The sequence below is a fragment of the Geospiza fortis genome, unplaced genomic scaffold (genome assembly GCF_000277835.1).
Source record: "Geospiza fortis unplaced genomic scaffold, GeoFor_1.0 scaffold186, whole genome shotgun sequence".
Lineage (NCBI taxonomy): Eukaryota > Metazoa > Chordata > Aves > Passeriformes > Thraupidae > Geospiza > Geospiza fortis.
The window spans coordinates 3,796,968-3,816,903 of record NW_005054331.1 but is presented as its reverse complement, the minus strand read 5'-3'; the positions used below and the strand labels follow the sequence as shown (position 1 = coordinate 3,816,903).

The following is a 19,936-nucleotide window of genomic DNA, read 5'->3' as shown; positions in this document are numbered from 1 at the left end:
CCGCGGCTGTTTTCTCTTCTTGAGGCACCTCGCAGGGTTCCTGGATGCTGAGCTGCCCGGGCCGGCTGTCCTGGTGTCCAGCCCCAGTCCGTAGTCCTGTTGGCACAGCCGAGTCTCTGCGGTAGCTGCGCTCAGTGCTTCTGTGTACACCGTCGTGCTCTTTGCTCTGGGTCACCTCAGGCTGGCTGTGGCTTTCGTGAACAGTACAAATCTGAAAGCCGTGCATCTGCTGAAATCCCGTGGTCTAAAGCAAGAGAATTACTTCATCTGCCTTAGTGGCTCTGTTTCTTATAATTCGCTTCAAACTGCAGATCACATCTGCTTTTTGGGAGTGGATTGTCACCGCTGACCTATGCTCAGCTTTGGATGCCCGCCAGCCCCAGCGGCATTTAGTGCAAAATAAGTTGCAGCCTTTGTTTCCATTCATGTCTGAGTATTTTATTCCCCAACTACAGAACCTTGCACTTGTCCGCATTAAAGTTTCTCCTGGTTTTTTTTCCCTCACTCACATCTCCTCTCTTTCTTGTGACAAGTATTTTCAACTGTGATACAGGATGCTTGGAGCTGCTCCCAAATGGGAGTGTCAGGTTTACAAAGGTACTCTTTTTTCATTCAGATCCTTGATGAAATGGAGGGTGGAAGTCTAAATGTATGTGATCCAAATTCAGCAGTGTCAATAACCTGTGTTATCTTTATAGTTAGTCCTGGAAAAGTATTAGGACGTATCCAGTAAATGTTTTAGGCTTGACCACATGCTAAAATGCATTTTTAAATCAATATTGGGAAGTCAGGAATATGGGATAGGGGTGATTTGCAAATATAAAATTTCCTGCTATGTATTAAGGGCCTTCTTATCTTAGAACAAACAAGCCAAGCTTTCTGAGCCTTCCTGAGGGCTTCCCCCTGCCCATATGCATCATAATGGCCCTTTTTCTGTTACTTCTTGTGGCTTAAATTGATCAGTTTTGAAGAGTTAAACATAAAGTTTTGCACAGGTGCTGATCAGGCCTCATCAGTATTTTCATATAATGGCTTTAGTTGCTGTTGAGCAGTAAGACAATACATGGTTTCCCTGGCTAGTGCTTTACTGCTATAATAATTGCTGTTTTCTGTCACACACGTACCCCCTCCCTCCCCCAGCTTGTTTCCTTCACTTTGTTTTCCTTCTCAGGCTGTAGCCATTACTCTGACAGTTCTCAAGAAGAAATGGAGCTGGGGAAATGAAAGTGTGGAAGAGTTTGAGTGTTAGGTGTCATCAGAGTGTCTCTTCCTAAGCACAGCTGAATAAATGTCTCCTCAGAGATCTTTTGTGAGTCTGAGAGTGCAGGCTGTGTTCACACCTTTCTACCACACAGCAGAAGAGGGCAGGCAAGACTGGAGGCAGTGCCATGCTTTTTTTCCTCCAGAAGACTGAAGTTAGGTGTGCCAGGTGGGGAGGCACAGCTGATCCTCATAACCACACCAACCACAGACAGCTGCTGCCTCCTGCTCACCTTTCAAGCCATTAAATCATCCATCCCAGCTCAAGGAATAGGTTTGGTGTTTAAAGAGAGAGTTATCAAGGTGTCCTTTCTTGCAGCAGTTGATTTTAAGAAGTAATCACTGGTAACTGGAAAAAAATTGTTCACCCAAGTCAGGAGGCTCTTTCTCTGAATTTCCCTGCTTTTCTTTATATGTTTTCCACTGAAGCAGCTGCAGAAGATTTAAATGCTATGAAGTCAAATTACTAAAAGCGTTTGTGGCTGGAAATGTTCTCCTTACTTAAAATTCAGTGAAATTGGTTGGAAAATATTCTCAGGAAGCCATAAATCCCTCTTAGTGTCTGATATTGGTATTCAGGGCATGAAGTCAGGACAAGGGCATGAGAACACTTGTAAGGAAGGGAGAGCAGCAGCGGAATGGCTCTTCTTTTCTGAAGCTGGGAACTCAGGCTTGTATAGTTGAGCCAGAGATCTTTGAATGTTTCAGGTGAACGTGTCAGAGAATTTCTGTGCCTGCCACCACAGAGGTTTAAAAGGAGTACTTGCTGCAACGATTGCCAATTTCATGCACCCTGGGAGAAAAGACAACAAAAAAACTTCATCTGAGCACATTCCTCCTCTCACTTGGGATTTGAGAGTATGCATAATACTACAAAAAACTAAAACCTTTGAGAGGAAACTTTTCCCTATCTGATGCTGCCTGGAATTAATGTCAGTAAAAAGGAAAGCAAATATAGAGGGAGAAGAGCACTTTGATTAATTTTAAGGTTTTATTACTAGAACATAAATCATAGGCTCAGTTTAATGATTGATTTCTACAATAATGTTAAAATTCATTCTCTGTAAAGAATTGAAACTCATATATACCTTATCTGGGTCGGTGAAAATCTCACAGAGTTGCAGGGTGAATGCATGGATCTTTCACAATTATACAAAAGCAAGACAGTAACAATTAGAATTTAGGGTTTAGCATGTATTTCCTTGGGAAGCAGCTGCAGTGGCCTAAAATACTATTACTATTCCTCTCTTGGAGGTTACTGCCCCTACAGACATGTGAGATCTCTTGTGCTGCTTCAGTGCTGAGCACTTGCAATGGCAATTCAGGCTGAAGTAGCAGCTGCTAATGGTTGAGAAGGATGGTAACATTTCTTACTAAGTGGATTAAGGGGTGCCTCTGGGACTCCCACAGTATTTAGGGATTTGTGGGTGTTTAATGGTTACCTTGTAGAGTTACTTTATCTTCTAGTATAATGAGCTGTTAAATAAGTGAGAGTCCCCAAAAGCCTTTTTGCATGGCTTTTGTTTTCCTGTCAGTGGGGTGCATGTTAGGTGCAGGAATTGGTGACTGTTTTGCACTCCATAAGCTTGAATGGTTGGGTTTTTTTTTTAATATCTTTGCATACATGTGTACAGATTTTTACTAACCGTGAAGTAACCTCTGTAACAATTTCATTCTGAGAGGACACCAACTGAAACTGTTGTTTTGATAATTCACAGGGTCAATGATTTGAAGACTGGTAATCTGATAGGAATTGACAAATACGGAAACAAATACTATGAAGACAAAAGAAACTTCTTTGGTACGTGTGCTAATGTGAACACCTCCCAGCCAGCTGTGCAGCTCCCACATAGCTTGTGTGCTTTCTGCTAGTGAAATGCAACTTGCTGCCTGCCTGACTTCCCTGCACGTGTCTTGTGTGAGTCTTACACTTACAGAAATGCTTTGACAGCTTCTGTTTCTCTGTTGTATCCCTCATTTGCAAACACAGTCTATCTGAAATAATGAATATGGGATAAATATAAGCCAGTCATATGGTCTCTGTGTAGGTAAAGCTACACGATAATGTGATTGAGAGTTGAATTTGGTCCTTGACCTAAAGGCTGGTAGTTTAACAGGTGGGGAAAGAAGGAAAACTACCTTTAAAATTGCTTCACAGCTTTACTTACTTACATGATCACTTCAGGGCAAAGACCACAGGTTGGCTTAAACTTACTATTACCTTAAGTAAAGGGATTTTAAATCAAGCTTCTAGAGTACTTAAAAAGGCAGCACCTAAAGCAACTCAGGTGACACATAAGCAATGACACACTGGCAGGCCAAGCTAACTGCTGACTGTAGGTTAACTTGGAGTGTAACCAGGGAAAACACTTGCTGGTTGACATTGCTTGGTAGTTTTGTGTAGCTGAAATTTAGTTTAGTCTTAGGTTATCAGTGGCAATGTCCTTTTGAAAAAGACTTCTTGTAACAGAGGGAAAAAAACCCAAACCTGTTTCTCTGTCTGAAAATTTGATAAGTTCTTATTTCCCATTATTTATACAATAGCCAATATTTCCTGCCTTGTGAGAGTTAGATTCGGTCATCTAAACTACAGTAACAGTGGAAATACAGAAGACTTGGAAAAATAAAAGCTGTGCTGGTTTAAAAATAAGTGCCCATTATGGTAGATATTATCACTCAACATGTTTTTCCTTGCTTTTCCTGAATTCTCTCCTTTATAAGCAAATAATTTATTCTTTCGCGCTAATGTGATATTTCTGTTTGTTTACTTAAGGTCGGCACAGATGGGTTGTATATACTGAGGAAATGAATGGCAAAAATACCTTCTGGGAAGTTGATGGAAGCATGGTGCCCCCTGAATGGTAAACTGTTTAGCTTAATAATGTGAACAGATACCAACTCTATAATTGCTTTATATTTTCATATATTACAAAGCCGAAGGTGGAAAAAAAAGTTTTTATGGTCATAGCTGTCTTGCTATGACCAGAAGATTTCAGACTCATCACTTCTAGTATTGAACTGCATTCATGTTTATTGCTCGCTGTCCTGGCAGAGGCACTCACTGCTTTTTGGACTGAGAAAAGAATTTGGCCAGCCAGATTGAGCAGGTCAAAACAGTCTCCTAATTTTCTTTATTACTTGTGATTCCCTGTTAATGGTTTGGCAAAACCTTGGGCCACCAGAAGTAAAATATTTGTTATTTCCATCATAAGCAAGAATCTAAGGAACGTATGGCAACGGTGGAACAACATTCCTTAACCCACAGCCACTAACAGCATAATTGTTTCAATTTATATACACTGATGTGGTAGTAAACATTAAACTGCCAGGATGCTCCATATGTTGACTGCTACTTGACTATAATTTTTATAGAGGTTTTGTTTTCTGTTCATGCACTTCAGTAATAATTCTGTACAGCCTTGAGTTCCAGAAGGTCTCTGGCCACAGCTGTTGACCCTTTTTTTGTTTTTCTAGAAAACTCACACCACGTAAAGTAACCGTGCATACTAGTAAAAACAATCTCTGTGTAATTCTTAAGGAACAGGAATAGCACTTCAGCCACAAAGAGCAGAAGGTGACATCAAGGGAGAAGTGTTTGGGTAGACTGAGCAAACACTGATTTTTATTACTCCTGTGACAAATGTTCTGTGCCAAGGCTGGGATTGATCATAAAATCTCCTAAACTGTGGCTCTCACTGGAACATTTGAGGAGTGTGTGGGTAGACTCTCTAGCTGGTCAATTTTGTTTCAAGCTCTCCCAGCCTTATATTATGTTTAATGTGGTTAATGCTTTTTTCTGTCTTATTTGGTAAGAACTGAATGCCATTGTTTTTGGAAGTGACATTAGAATCTCCAACACCAGGATGTTCGTGCCTTGCTCTCTCCATAACTGTTGTTTGGTTCTGGTTGTTGTCCACTGTTAGACTGTGCTGGGTTTTAAGATTTTCTTTATTTTGAGGCACAGGTTTTGTTTCACAGAGGTTTTGGGTTTTATTTTGTTTTTCTTTGCTTGTGTTTATGGGATATTTGTTGCCTCTTTATAGACCTCAGTAAAGGGTTTCTTCCTGAGAATCAAAGTGATGTTTCAAGGGTTAAGTAGCTTGTTTACTTCACAGAAATCAATGAGGTAGAAAAACTTGTTTTCCTATCAATGTGGAAAAATTTCCTTTAAAAGAAGCAGTAAAGATTTCATTATTTTCAAGACTGGTAAGTGTAATGAGGCACAAAAGGGTGAACAGTCTTGTATTCCAAGGTATTTTTGTCAGGAAACCTTGTTGTGCAGTACCAGTCAGGTTTGTGGATTTGGGTTTTTTTTGGGGCAGGGGTGATAAGGAGGGGCATGGTGTTTCTTGCTGATAAATTTGTATGTCCCGTGATAACATATGTTCATTCTTATGTAGGAATCCTAGTTTTGTGACACATCTAAATCACTGATGTATATTTCCATACAGACATCTTTAAAAATAGAAATATTTTCATTGGGAATAAATGCTGTCTTTTAAGACTTTTTAAAAATTATTATCTGGTGCTATACTGCCTTAAATTTTTAACATGGCATAGACTTCTGAATTAAGACTGACAATATTTTGTACAAGCTGCTGTCAGTGTAACACTAGAGTTGTGTGACAGGTAATGAGTGGTTATTTTGGACCTAGAAATCTGTTGGAAATAAATGAAATTGTGTGAAATTACTTACACTAACAAAGAAAGTAATTAATCCATAGTATAATAGTATGATACATGTTTGTCATCCTTGGCTCAGCTGGGAAGTATTTAAAGTACTGCTGTTAGAGGTGGGTGTGATCTGAATGCTTCTTCTAAACACTGATGTTTTTACTCTGGAATTCAGTTAATTTAGCTGAGCTCAGCTCAGTTCTGTGGGTATGCTGTTGTGTCCTCTTCTTGCAGTAAGTTCTGTGCCTTCAGGGTTGTAGAATGTGAATGATTGTTCAAGTACAATCAAGTGAAGCTCATTCAAAAAAAGCATTTTGGTATGTTGCAAAGTTCTGGAAACAACTGGAAGAAAATGCTACACTTTACCTTCTGTCAGATATTAGAGAAAAAGGAAAAGCAGCAAGAAAACCACCTTATTTGAAATAACATCTTGTAATACCATTTTAGGAGCTACTGAGTATTTTCAGTGTTCTGAAATAGTTGATGTAATGTGTTCTGACAATGGATCGACTGAAATGGTACAGTCTAAAGGAAATCAGAGTGTTGTTTTGACATATGTCTACTCTCCAGGGAATCGAGACTGTTGCTTTTTAAAAATGTTTCCACACTAGAATATGTAGGCTTGTGGTTTATTCTGATTTAGTTGTTATTTCACTTCTTTTTTACTCTGGGTTTTCTTTTTTTGGCTCTAAAATCCAGATGTTGGTATCTACTTTGTTGGAGACAAGTTAATTAGATTTTTTAAAAATTTCTTTAATACTTGCCTTGGGAATGATGAATATTAATCTTCTTGTAATGCTTTACAAGATATTTTGACTTTTTTTTTTCTCCACACAAATTAATATTTTTCACTTTTAGACAGTGAGAGAAACCAAATACTTATTTTTGTCTCTCACTATTCAGTGTTGTTTGCAGGAACTCAGTGCTTCCATTTTTGAGCGCACTGTTGGGGTGTGCTCTGTGAATGTATAAACAATAGCACTTAAATCCGTTTATAGCAATGCCTGTGGGGACTCTGCTTAGTGTTTTCATGGATGTCTCCATTGCAGCATCACTAATCCTTGGCCTGTGTTTAAGCTATTTGTTTATTGTATTTCTGGTGTAATGTACTTTGGTTTGCATTTTGGCCAAATACTTTGAACAAACAAATTGACAACTGGTGCAAGTGTACATACTAGTTAAAAATAAATTGTTCTTTCAGTATGATCCAGTGGGGAAAGAAGAGCTGTAATTTGAGAATAGTTTTTCCTTTTGTGGGGACACTACATTTTGCCAGGACTGTCCTGTGTATTTGTAGTGTCTGTCCTTTAAGGTTTATTTACATATGATGCAAATCTGACCTCTTTGGGAGGAGCTCCAGGAGTGTTTACTTCATATAGTGAAGTATTGCAAATTTACCTTCAGTTTAATAGTCTGCATCCTCTTCAGTTGGTCTGACAGGGAGAAAGGTAGCACCACACACTTAAAGTGCCAGCACAGTAGAAAATGTAAGGAAATGTGCAATCTCCTGTAAAAATGCTGCTTTTCAAGTTTGCCTTCAAGGAAAACAAAACAGAAAGATTGAACAGAAAAAGAAGGGATTGGAAAAAGTCCATCCTTCTAGTAGCTTCACAATAAATTTGTGGGGGTTTATAGCTCAATTAAATGCTAATTTGGTGTTTTCAGGTAAATTGGATGCCATCTCATTGCTATGATGTAGTAACTTGCATGAGAAATTAAAGTTATCTCCCATGGTAAACAAGTAAACACATTTGTTATCCCTTTTTCCTTCTCTGCCCTATGACCTGAACCCACCTCTTAATTTCTCTTGTCTCATTGCGGCATGGTTAACGTGTGGCAAAAAGAGGATGTTAACAAGTTGGCAAACATGGTGAGCTGGCACAGGCTGTGCCTGAACCTTGCAGATGCACATATGGTAGTGGCTGCTGAGTTTGTGTAGCATCAGTTCTTGTTTGACAGCTTGTACATCACATAATTGGCTCCAGTCCCTTGGAGCTTCAGTTTGAAATCTACTTGCTTTGGAATATTTGTTAAAACTTTGGGAAAAAAATCTACATAGTCTTGAGAGCTTCTGAAGATACTTTCAGGTGTCTTTTATCCGTTTATGCAAGAGAAAGTGCAAAGGCTTTGCTGGCCTCAGTCTGCTTCCTAGTGACTGTTCACTGATTCAGGAAGCTGCTCCAGCCTCTTCAGAGCTGCTTGCATCCTCCTGATTTTTCTGTGCTCTGTGCAATTTGTCTGCTTCTTTGTAGGTTTTCAGTCATTAATTGCTTTTGAATCTTTTTTTTTTCCACGATGGATTTATAGGCAGAGTTTGTGTAGAAATCTGGCCATCTGCAGGATGTCATATCTCTTTATTCATGCTGTTCAGTCTAGTGCATGAAAAGCTTTTCTTGAGCATCTGGGGGTAGAGTCTGAGATTTCAGAGCTTCAAACGATTCTTTGAGGCAGGTGTCAAGGGGAAAGTCTTCCCAAAATAAAGTTTTCAAGATTTTAAGTGGAAAGTGGGAGCTTTTGTTTGAGAGAACAGACTCTGCCAACCAAAATGCTTTTGTAAGTCACATGTTGTGCTTCTAAAGGGACTCTTTTGTGACCAGGTTAAGCCCTGAAACTCCTAAATATAAGTGTAATGCATAGTAGATTGATTGTCTAAACAAACTTTTGAAATCTCTTCATGTTTTTCAATACCTGTGACTGTACTGGCATGTCTTATCAGTGAGCAAATTTATTTTTACTTTCCAGTGAGAAAATGTGATTCAAGGATTGGTTTTGCTGATCTATTTAAATATAAGCTTGGTTTCATGTTGATGTTCCAGAAAATCTTAAACCCAAAGATACTAATTACTCAAAAATGCTGTATTGTAAAAGCTTTTATTTGTTTAGTCTTTAGAAGCTGCAAAGCAATAGTTTAAATTACAGGTGAAGCTACTCTGTTAAATGCTGTTGTGAAACTTTTCTGATGTTTCAAGGAATGAATGTGTGACAAGCATACTTGTAATGACAGAAGTAGCAGACATCACACAAGCTTGGAATACAGCTGATTTTAGCTGAGCATTAATACAGCTCTAGTGCTGTGCTTGCTCCAGCCTGTCTTTCAGGGCCTTTGTAATGGAATTCTGTCTGACAAGTTTTTGTCCATCCTGGTGGCGTGCATGGCTCTTGGGGAGCATGAGGATGGAGAGGCACGATGACAGTGCCTAAATAGGGGTTTGTGTGCAGGATCCTTGTCCTCTGTTACCAGAAGCATCACTAGGTGACCATGTGTGTGCTCTGAGTTGTCTGTGTCATGGTTTAACCCCAGGCAGCTGCTTGTTCACTCCCCCTCCAGTGAGACTGGGGAGAGAATTAGAAGGGAAAAGACTAGAAAACTCACAGGTTGAGATAAGCACAGTTCAACAGGGAAAGGAGAAATTGCACACAGGCAAAGCAAAACAAGAATTCATTCACTGCTTCCCATGGGCAGGCATCTCCAGGAGAGCAGGGCTCCATCACGTATAATGGTGACTTGGGAAGATAAATATCATCAGTCCAAACATCTCCTTCTACCTCCTTCTTCCCCCTACTTTATATCCTGAGCATGATGCCATGTGGTACAGAATATTCCTTTGGGCCCTTGGGGTCACCTGTCCTGGCTGTGTCTCCTCCCAGTGTCCCATACACCCCTAGTCTCCCTGACAGCATGGCAGTACAAAAAGCAGAAAAGGCCTTGGCTCTGTGTGAGCACTGCTCAGCAGTAACAAAAACATCTCTGTGTTATCAGCCCTGTGTTCAGCACAAATCCAAACCACAGCCCCATAGCAGCCACCATAAGGAAAATTACCTCAGCCCAAAGCAGCACAGTCACATAAGAGTTAGATTTACTGTATTCATATCCCTTGCACATTGCAATAAGAGCCTTAATTTTTATTTTAAAAAAGAAAATTAAGTCTTCCCTGGCCAAAGCCAGCATATGTTACAGTAAGCAGTTTTGAAAAGCTGGGGCTCCTCTGGAGTGATCCCACAAAGCATTTTGAAATGCAGTCCTTGAGTCAGGATAAGCAGAATGGACTGTTCTTTTGCCCTCTCATGCCACAAACTCTGTTTCTATGTTATGGAGAGCTTGTTGGGCGTGAGCACAGAATCCCTCCTCTGTCAAGTTAGCTTTTTTGCAGTGTTTCTGCCAACCTTGATGCAGGCCATCACAAGACTTGTGATACCTGAGGTGATGTGAAGCACAGCAGCACAGAATTATTCTGACAGGTGAGAATCAGGCAAGAGAGTTCACCCAAGGTGAGAGCTTTGTGTGATGTGGCCAGAGCATTTCAGAGGCTGCTTAAAAACACCAGGGTTAAAATTGAGCAAGATTTAATCCTGTATCATCAGACCACATTGTGATTAGTGGGCTATGGGCCCACCTTTTTCCAGACAGAAATTGTTAGCCATTTATCTTTTTTTTTAGTAAAAGCAGTGCAAAGTGTACACTTTGAATGAGACCAGATTTACAAAGGAGAGCAGAGAGAGGAAAAGCATTATACACGTGTGTAACTTCCAAACTCCAAAGTGGATCATTTTTCCCACAGGAAGTTGTTCTTTGCCTCTGAATACAGTTTTTTTCTTCTTAGTTTTAGACGATCTTATGGTTCCATCTTATTTTATATTGAAGCCAGTTTCCTAGCAGCTCTTAGTCCTTCAATGTGTGGCTTTAGTTTGGGGGTTTTGTTTGGATTTTACTTCTAGAAAAATAACTTTAGGCTGACACTTCTTTTAAAGTGAAATTTTTGTACTAAATTTATAGCCAAAGTTGTGATTTTTTTTTTTCTTTTTTTTTTTTTAATACATATCAAGAAGCAATTCGAAAAGATTACCAACCTTCTGTAGAGCTCTTTGGATTTAGAATATACCTGTCAGTTTATTTTTTACCACTTTTATCATGGTTTTGTTTTGCTGTATAAATGAAGTGTGCTGGATTTGTTGCTAAGGGCTGAAGATGGAATTTTTAGATTTTCTAGTAGAACTAGAAAAGAAGACTTCATATTTTTAGGTCAAGTCTTTGCAAAAGCTGATTAGCAGAAATCTCCTTAATTCTACCTCAGTAAAAAAATACATAAGCTTGCAAAAATGTCATAACCTTACTTTTGTCATAACTACACGCAGTATGAAGTACATGTAAACTGACAGATAATTAAAATGTAATTCATATTTGAAAGTTGCTTCAGGCACTGAAATAGAAAAGGGATGGAATCAATTCAGTTGGTCCATGCTGCAGTATTTCAGTAAATTGTTACGGAAAATGCTTTGCTTGATCATTACTGTTGCTTGCACAGAGAAAGACTGACATTTAGTTCATAGGTAAAGGCTAATCACTGGAATCACTTGGTAATTACCCTATTTGATTGGTATTAATCATTGTGTTGTGCAGGCAGTAAATATTTATGTGCTTGTTTTAGGTGTATTTACGTCGTTAATGTGTATCCCAAGTGGCAGCCTCATGTATGCTTTGAAAATAGCATGGAAATTGTTGTGCAGCGTAGGCTTCTGGTAATTGAAAACAAAACAAATCGCCATAACCTAACAAAGAAAAAGCCCAGGCAACAAAACCAAACGTCGTGGTTTTGTCATTTGTACTGCCTGCCTTAACCTGGCTGCCTGGTGAAGGCTGCACAAACGAGTGACAACAAACTCTGCCCAAATACTGACTGTACAAAGGAACAGGAAATTTGAACTTAGGTGTGCTTTCAGTTGCTGGGAGGCAGAACTGTTACTTATCAGTTATGCTTGTGAAACTAATTAAAATCAATATCCTGTTGTCTCATTCAAAGTCACACTGGATTAACTCTATTTTTTTCCCTTCTCAGAATAAATACTTAGTGTCTCTTCAGAGGAGGACCCTTGGGAGTCAGGAGATAGGCTTGGTAGACATCCTGTGATGTTCCTTAATAATAATAATGTCTTTTTCCTCTTAAGGCATCGCTGGCTGCACTCAATGACGGATGACCCTCCAACTACTCATCCACCAGTCGCTCGTAAATTTATCTGGGAGAACCATAAATTCAATGTGAGTGGCACTCCTGAGCAGTACGTGCCTTACTCTACTACTCGCAAGAAGATACACGAGTGGATCCCACCTAAACCAGCCAGCAAGTAGCAACAGCAACAGCATGACTTGTCTCAGCTTGGGCTTTCAGTGTAAATTGTATTTTCACTGGTTTTCTTCGGAATAAAAACCTCCTATAGGAATTGTACTTTAGTTTATTGAATTGGGGGCAGGGAAACAAGTGAGAAAATTTTGGAAATAGGACAGAATACATAACAAGTCTTAATCTCATCAAGATATTGTGCTCTTTCTCATATTGTCAGTGTCCTGTCTTCACATAAGCAGCTATCTCTTTTTAGCATGGTAATCATTCCTGTGATAGTTACTCATACTTGTTTCATTCAGCAGAATACAAATGCACATTTGAAATACAGATTTCTCATCTTTAACATCATCCTTTTACTGTCTCTGCGTGGCAGATAATGTACTCTTCACGTACTATTTTGGGAAGCCATCTCTTTAAATTTTCATAAGACAAGTTAGAATAGCTTGACCAGTCAGGATTATAGTTTTCATTCATAAAGTGTTCCTAAGTATATGCATGAGTATGAAAACACATTGCTATGTTCCAGTATGGGATGAAACTTAATATCAAATTTGTCAGACTACATGAATCAAATGACATCTCACCCATAAGGGAACTCAGCCATAAGAAGAGGGTCCTCTGTCACAAAAATCTCTTTTGCTGTGCAGGTGCATTACAAGATGTTCTCATAAGGGTTTGAGATGGACTGTTTGCTCTCTTGTGTCAAGATTTTTAAAGGTCTTTGGAAGTTCAATGTCGCACACCTTTTTAGGAGGTTGAGAAGTAAAATGTGCCAGAACACAGTCTCAAAAATATGAAGCTGGCAAGTTCATGTTTGAAAGAGAGTTGGTTGGGGCTGTGGCTTTTTTTTGTATCTTGCTAATGGTTGACTTTTATTACAGTCTGCTTATGTGTTTTAGCCAAGTTTGCCCTCTCCACAAGGCTTCCTGTACCTGATGCTCTACTCTGTGGATAACTGATGGGAGGTGTGCCCACCCAGCCTCTCATTCACCCCAGCATCTCAGCTGGTTGGGGAAGAAAAGAGAAACTTCATGGGTTGAGAAAGATGGGAAGAGTGCTTGCCAGTTACCATTGAGAGCAAAAGAGACTTTAATTTATTGCCAATTAAAACTGCATAGTAAGAAACAAAGTCAAAAACTGTAAAACACCAGCCTCCCTTCCCACTACTTCACACCTTCACTCCTGACTCCTCTGCCTCCTGCTCAGGGAGTGATGGTCAGTCTGTAACAGCTGTTGTGGGCTCTGCTGTTCCTGCCCCTGCTTCAGCCTAGCTCCTCTTCATGAGCTGCAGTGCTTTTGGAATAAAGCCAGTATGGCTTTTCCACAGGCTGTGGGTCCTGTTGGGAAATGCCTGCTTGCTGCTCTGGATTCCTCCTGGGGCTGCCAGGAATCTCAGCTCTGGCAGCACCTCCTCACCCTCCTCCTGCTTTCAACTTGGTGTTCAGGTGACTGCTGCCCACTTCTTCCCCCCTTCCATCCTCTGCCTGTGCAATATTCTTTTGCCCCACCTCAAATCCTCTTTCCCAGATGTGCTCCTGTGTGGCAGCTGGACTGAGCCCTGCCCTGTGGTGTATTGGCTGCATGCAGCACAGGGCAGCCCTGGCCTCTCCCCACAGAGGCTCCTTATTACATCAAATTCTGGATTCATTGTTAAAGGTGGGGTTTTTAGCTTCAATTTCTTCAAATTAGTTCTAATCTTTAAATTAGTAGGAAGTAGCACCAACATCCCTACCTATCTAATTAGAAAAGGATAATGTTTAATTTACTTTAAGTCAGCAAAAGCACTGGGCACAGCTGAAAAGCAATTTGTACCATACTGAGTAGCATAAGTGGAAAGGACTTGTTTGACATTTTTATCTTGATGGATTATTTGACCTTAGGAACAAAGTTTGCCCTGCTGCCAATGGAGAGCTTCATCACTAACACTCATCTATACAAGTCCTGTGGGCTCAAACACAGGTAGAGCAATTAACTCCTAATATTTTTTTGCCTCTATTTCTCCTTATGAGTTTTTTTACCAATTTCATTCCTCTTCCTTTGTCCTGTGGCTTTTTGAACTGCATCTTAAACACATCAGGAGGTACATTTGGGAATGAGATTCTGTACTTGGGGGATAGGCAGTAACTCTTCCTGCACGTTCCATGCTGAAAGGAGAGATCTCAGCCTGTTTGTCATTTTGCTGTCATCTGGAACAGAAACGTTGAGGTAGCAAACAGTTTTGAACAGCTGTGTGTGCAGCAATGCTACATAGAAAGAGAAAAATGAGCATGTCCTCCAGGCCTGCAAGCAAGTCTAGGACTCAGTAGCTTGGTTTAGAAAATATCATCAATCCCATTTCTGGAGAGGACAGAAACCTGCTCATCCTGCTTTAACCAGCAAATGCTGGATTTTAAATGCAAAATTTCAGTGACATCTCTTGTAGCATTGGTCCTCCAAGGTAGATTGCACAAGGTATATACAGTAAATAAAGCATATGCAGAAGAATCAGTGGACTTCTGCTGGGCTTTCTGCAAATGCTTCTGCAATTCACTCTTCTTATCAGCAACCTCATTCAGTTATGGAAGTTCACCTTTGCTCATGACATCTGCCTCAGTATTCAGGTTCAGTTCTTTCTGGTCTGAATGACATTTTGAATGCCAAGCTGGCCAAATGTCACAGCAGTGTTTTCAGGCAAGTGCAACCAAAGCACTGACAGAAATATTCCCCTTGCACTAAATGTGAGTATTAAAAGAACCACATTTCTGATATGGGAACAGACTCATTAAGAACACAGGTACCTCTTCCAGGAGCAGCAGCTGAAACCCACTTTTTATTTTGAAATTGTGCCTGTACTTTCCACATCCCCAGTGTCCTGAGCAGCCCTTTGCTGTAGCTGCTTGCAGGCTTTGCTGTGCCCCGTGCATGCTCAGCCCCGTGTGTTGGCACAGCGCCCTTCCCTCCATGGGGCATTGCATCCTGCCTCCCTGCTTCCTCTCAGCATGGCTGCACCTCTCTGCCCTCTCAGCTGAAACTGCCCAGGACATGTTGGAGCACAGAACAGTGGTGAAAGGAGCTTCAGGAGACCATCCCACAACCATTCCAGCTACAGCAAGAGGAGAAATCTTCGACAGGCAGGGACATCCTAGGGCATTTAAGGATGCTGAAAGGAGAGAGCAGGAGGGCTTGTCACTTCCTGCCCAACTGGTGCCATGCTACTGACTCCTGCACTGCACACTGTGCCTACCTGGCTCTTTGAGGGCACACTGAGAGCATTCAGATATTCACCAACTCATATTTCTATGTCATCTAACCTCAGGCTTCAGGTTTTGGGATATTTCCTGCTAAAGCTGGTGTTGGAAAGCAGTCTTGATTGGAATTACAGGGGCAATTTTTTTGCATTGAGCTGAAAGTCATCAGCCCCAAAAGCTGAAGTACCAGTTTTCCACAGCTGTGATGCATTCAGAGTGAAACCTTTGATTTACTAATTCCTTGGGGCCTATTATTCTGATGGCAGCTGGTAGGGAGAGAGGGAACAGATCCTTGCCTTGCTCAGAGGTTAAAACCTGCAAATCTAAAGGCTCTGCTTTCACATGGTGCTTACAAGGAGTGTACAAAAGTGGGAACTTCAAGGTGTGGGCGAAAGTGGCAGCCTTTAAATGGCACTCCGGGTTCCTCACACAAATCCCACAGTAGGAGCTGGATTGCACTAAGGGGAGCCTATCTCCGTGCAAGCTATCAGAGCAGCCTGTGTCAGTGGGGAAGGGCCCAGCAGGTGTTGAGTCCTGGAGACCTGCTGGGCTTTGAACACCATCCTCTGGTTGCCAAGCAGAGCAAGGCTCTTGTGCCAGAGCTGATGCTGACTTCCCTCCAGCATGGGAAGGGGAGTGCTCTGCTGTGTGCACCATACCCAGCTGCCAGCAGGACCATGCTCAACCTGCAGAAGAAATCAGAGCTGCCAGAGACTTCCCTTTGCTGAAGGGCCAAAACCAGGTCTGGCTATTTCCTTATCTTTTTTAATCACTTGAACCCATGCAATGTCATTTCCCATGCTGATGAATTTTGCAGGTGGTCGTAGCTTTGTTCACAGGCAACAAACATAAAGGGCAGAATTGAACCAGGATCTTGAGGGGAAAAAAGCATTGTTTTCAAAATATACATATGTAATAATCATGTATGAGAGGATTTGGTTTTTTGAAAAAGCACTTTAAGACTTAGATTTATACATCTGCTCTTTGCTTATTTGGTTTTAAATATTATCAGAGTATAAAAAAATTACAACAGGAATTAATGTACTCCAATCAAGTTCTGTATACACAAATGGGCATGAGTACATCGGTAGGAAAAGAAATACCACATTTAGCATCAAGATTATGTTTAGGTGGAAATTTCCATTACTAAGTTTCCAACAAAGAATGCTATACTTTCTTAAAATCAAATTATATAGAAGTGTAATGCTAGTTCAAAACTCATATTCAAATCAAAATTTCTCACTTGCTAATTAAAATAATGAATTTCTTCATTTAAGTTTGTTTATCCTGCACTATAAACCAAAAAAGGCAGAAGAGATTAAGCAAGAATTTTTGTTTGTGTGCATGACTGAAAAAAAAAATAGTGGCTAATTTTTGCCTGGGAATTTAGAGCAGGAACAATGATCATTGGACAGCTTCACAAAATGCTTCTAAAATCAAAATTGTTCTGGAATTTGTTTCCATTAAGAAGGATATGCAGAAAACTGAATTTTTAGGAGCCTAGCTTTTTCTTTATGTAAATTACCCCAAAACTACATTATTATTTTAGTGTAATTTAATCTCTGAAACAATGACAGAGTTACAAAATCTATTTTAATGATCTGTAGTATTATTAGCATTACTTAAACCACAACTCAAAAGATTTTTGTTTTTCATTGATTTATACTGCTAGAATTCATGTCTATTTCATTCTCTTTGTCTATGATGTAATTTTTTTCCCATTCCTCTAATGGACTACTCAATTTTTCCCTGTGATATTTAAATACTAGTTTTAGGGTAAGTGGTTGTAGGACTGTTTTATATCCTTCATAGCCCAAAGGATTTTTAGTTAATGGAATAACAATATCAAAACACAGCTTGAATGTAACAGATGAAGTCTCACATGGTCGAGCATTTAGACACAGGCCTATTAATAGTTTGTTTTTTGAGGGTAACCATCCATAAAAAATCCAGTGAGGCAAAATCAAATTCAGCAATATGTGTGTGGCACTTTCCCTGTGTCTGACAGTGGCCAGAGAAATCAAGAAAATCATATAATGTTTTAATTTGAAGCAGCTGTGTTAAAAGAGAGGATTTATTTACCTTGGATGTTGGGGAATTCATGGATCTGCTAAACTTTCCAAAAAAAAAAAAAAAGAGATAAATGTTTGACCCTCAGACACACCTGACTGGCCTGCAACACAGCAGCAAGATCCCTGTTGGCACAAGAAGGACATTTTTGTTATTTGGCATATCTTCACTTGACCTTGAACATCTTCAGTCTGACCTTCACATCTCTCTGGGACCCAGCCTAGGATGGCTTGGTGCACTCAGCACAAGCCCTCTCTGCCTCTGACAGAGGACGTCACCTCTGAATCTCAAACTGAGCCTTGGCACCACGGGTCTAAATCAGGTGCCCACTCTGGCAGCGCTTTTGGCCTTCTGCATATAGCAAAGCTTCATTTCTGGATGTCTGGGCCCCAGAGAGCCCATTAATAATGTGAACCTAAAGCAGAAGAGCTAGTCTGGAAATAGAAACAGAGGCCAACAAGGGATTTGCACTACCTTTCTTCTCATGGGCAGGGCAGGGCAAGATGCTGGGGCAGGGCAAGATGCTGGTGGTACCAAGGGCTCTGCCCAGCACCTGGAAGTCACGGTGCCTATCTACCACCAAAATCTACCTGGCTTTCCTTTAACTTCTGCTATTTAGTTTGCATTCCCCTCCAGTGGAATCTGGTTGCATTTTTATAAATAAGATTTTTCAGTTTGAGTCTCTCTGTCCTGGAGTGTTGTTGCTGTAAATACTGACAGCAAAAGTTAATTTGTGTTTTATGAACTTGAAATTCTTTCCAACAGACTTCAAATGATAGACTTCAAATAATTTCTGATTGATTTTTTCTGATTGATTTTTTCCTTCAAAAAATTCCTTACGCATCTGTTAGTCTTTGAGTTTTTAAAGCTTCAATTAGCCATTGAAGTTTAGGATTTTTGAAAAGCAGCAACAGAAGCTGATATTTCCAAGATCACTTCAAACTGCAGCAAATAGCAACATATCTTTTGACACATTTTAAAGGACAGAACTTGAGAGGGCAAAAATTAATTCAATACCCAACTATCACTTGCTGTAACCAATTATGAGAGCTGAATGAAGAATTAAATTGATCATGGATATTTTTAGTTTGCACTCATCAAAGTGGGTTGCAAACTTGCAGTCAGTCACAGGCAGGTGCATGGGTGGGTGCTCTGGGCTGGGGAGCCAGCGCTGGCTGCAGGCAGGGCTGTGCCTGCCCCAGCAAGGGCTGCTCAGCAGACAGCAACAGTGGGCCCTGCTCAGCACCAGGGCTGTCTGCTCTGCTCCTCTGCAGTTCTCTGGGGTTGTTTACATCTGTAACAACAAAACACAGGCACAGAGATTAATCCCAAGTCTAAGGTCCAGCTTTGCACAGTGACTGGGGAATTATGTTACCCACTGCAGCTGGATCTGTGTACTGCCCCTGCTGTGGCTCACACAAGTCCGCAGTAACCACTCCCCCACAAAGCACAAAGATGGGAAGTGGATACCTGGCTCTGTTTACCCTTCACCCCCAACAAATCTGTCCTCCTGGCAAGGTGCCAGCCCCTCACTTGGATCCAAACAATTGTTAGAACATCTATCAACTCTGTGCTAATAACAGCCTTCCTCCTCAGAGCTGGAAAGCTTCTCCAAAGCACAGTCCTCTCTGCTGCTCGCCACTCACCACTGCAGCTTACAAAAGAAAGGACAGCAAGTAACTGCTGTGCAACTCACCCCCGTAACAGCCACCTTAGAGCTACAGGGGGCTGGCAGTAGCCCTGCCCCCTACTCACCCATGCTATGGCTGCAGGCTTGTGTCTGGCAGCTGAAGAAAAGCACAAACTGGTTTTCAAAAAGCAAACTTCAGAAACAGTGAATGTGTCCATCATGGTGAAGCACTGACTGGATGCTCCAAGCCCAGCCTGTGAGGGCACTGATGTATCTGCAAAAGAAAAGGAGTGAGCAGCAATTAATCTGTGTTGTAGGACTTGTCTAACTACATTTAGTAAACTTCATTTCTTTTAAAGCCCGAGTGGGTTCTTATCTGTGCTTGTAGCTCCCATTAATCAGGATTGTAATTGTTGTTTGTACTCAGCGACAGGGAAATGCAAGCCATGATCGACCATCCATTTGTCTAACTCCACACTGGCCAAAACGAGCACCCTCATGTCACAGCCCATGATTCCACAGTATAATTACCATTGTGCTCTGCAATTAACAAAATAGCATTTGTTACAGAAAGATATGAAGGGAAAAAAACCACTTGTACCACCGCCCTAAGCTGCCTAGAATCAAGTGTTTAAAAGTACTTTCGACTAGCACCAGTGTCTTATTATTCCTAAAGGGCTTTCAGAGAAGACATCAGCAGGCATTTAGATAATTTCTGAGCTTGTCAGTGTTAACATGGAGCTGTGAGTGAATTTGTAGGACTATTTGTCCTTCTTTCTGTCCTCCCCTTTCTGTCCATCCCCTCTGCCTCGGTTAAAATAGCATTTAAATAAGAATTATCAATTAAAATAAACTGTTCTAAGAAAGACAGTAACCTCCTAAATAAGGTTAATAAACACATGCTCATTTATATAGGCATGTTATACAGGAATATTTGTGCTTATCTCATGAGTTTG

At 40.6% G+C, this 19,936-nt stretch overlaps 1 protein-coding gene across 1 annotated transcript; it reads left to right on the top strand.

Annotated features, from left to right (window-relative positions):
* The first annotated feature begins 2,960 nt into the window (after positions 1–2,960).
* NDUFA12 (NADH:ubiquinone oxidoreductase subunit A12) lies at positions 2,961–12,396 on the top strand. Its single transcript, XM_031057550.1, has 3 exons — positions 2,961–3,061; positions 4,034–4,121; positions 11,878–12,396. The coding sequence occupies exons 2-3, from the start codon at positions 4,066–4,068 to the stop codon at positions 12,056–12,058; spliced, it is 237 nt and encodes a 78-aa protein (XP_030913410.1). The 5' UTR covers positions 2,961–3,061; positions 4,034–4,065; the 3' UTR covers positions 12,059–12,396.
* The last annotated feature ends 7,540 nt before the right edge of the window (positions 12,397–19,936 follow it).

What these genes read in the sequence shown, in the direction of transcription:
- NDUFA12 (XM_031057550.1), top strand. Translation starts at nt 4,066, where the DNA reads ATGAATGGCAAAAATACCTTCTGGGAAGTTGATGGAAGCATGGTGCCC. An exon ending in AGCATGGTGCCCCCTGAATG is followed by an intron (nt 4,122 to 11,877) that starts GTAAACTGTTTA and finishes TTTCCTCTTAAG; the next exon opens with GCATCGCTGGCTGCACTCAA.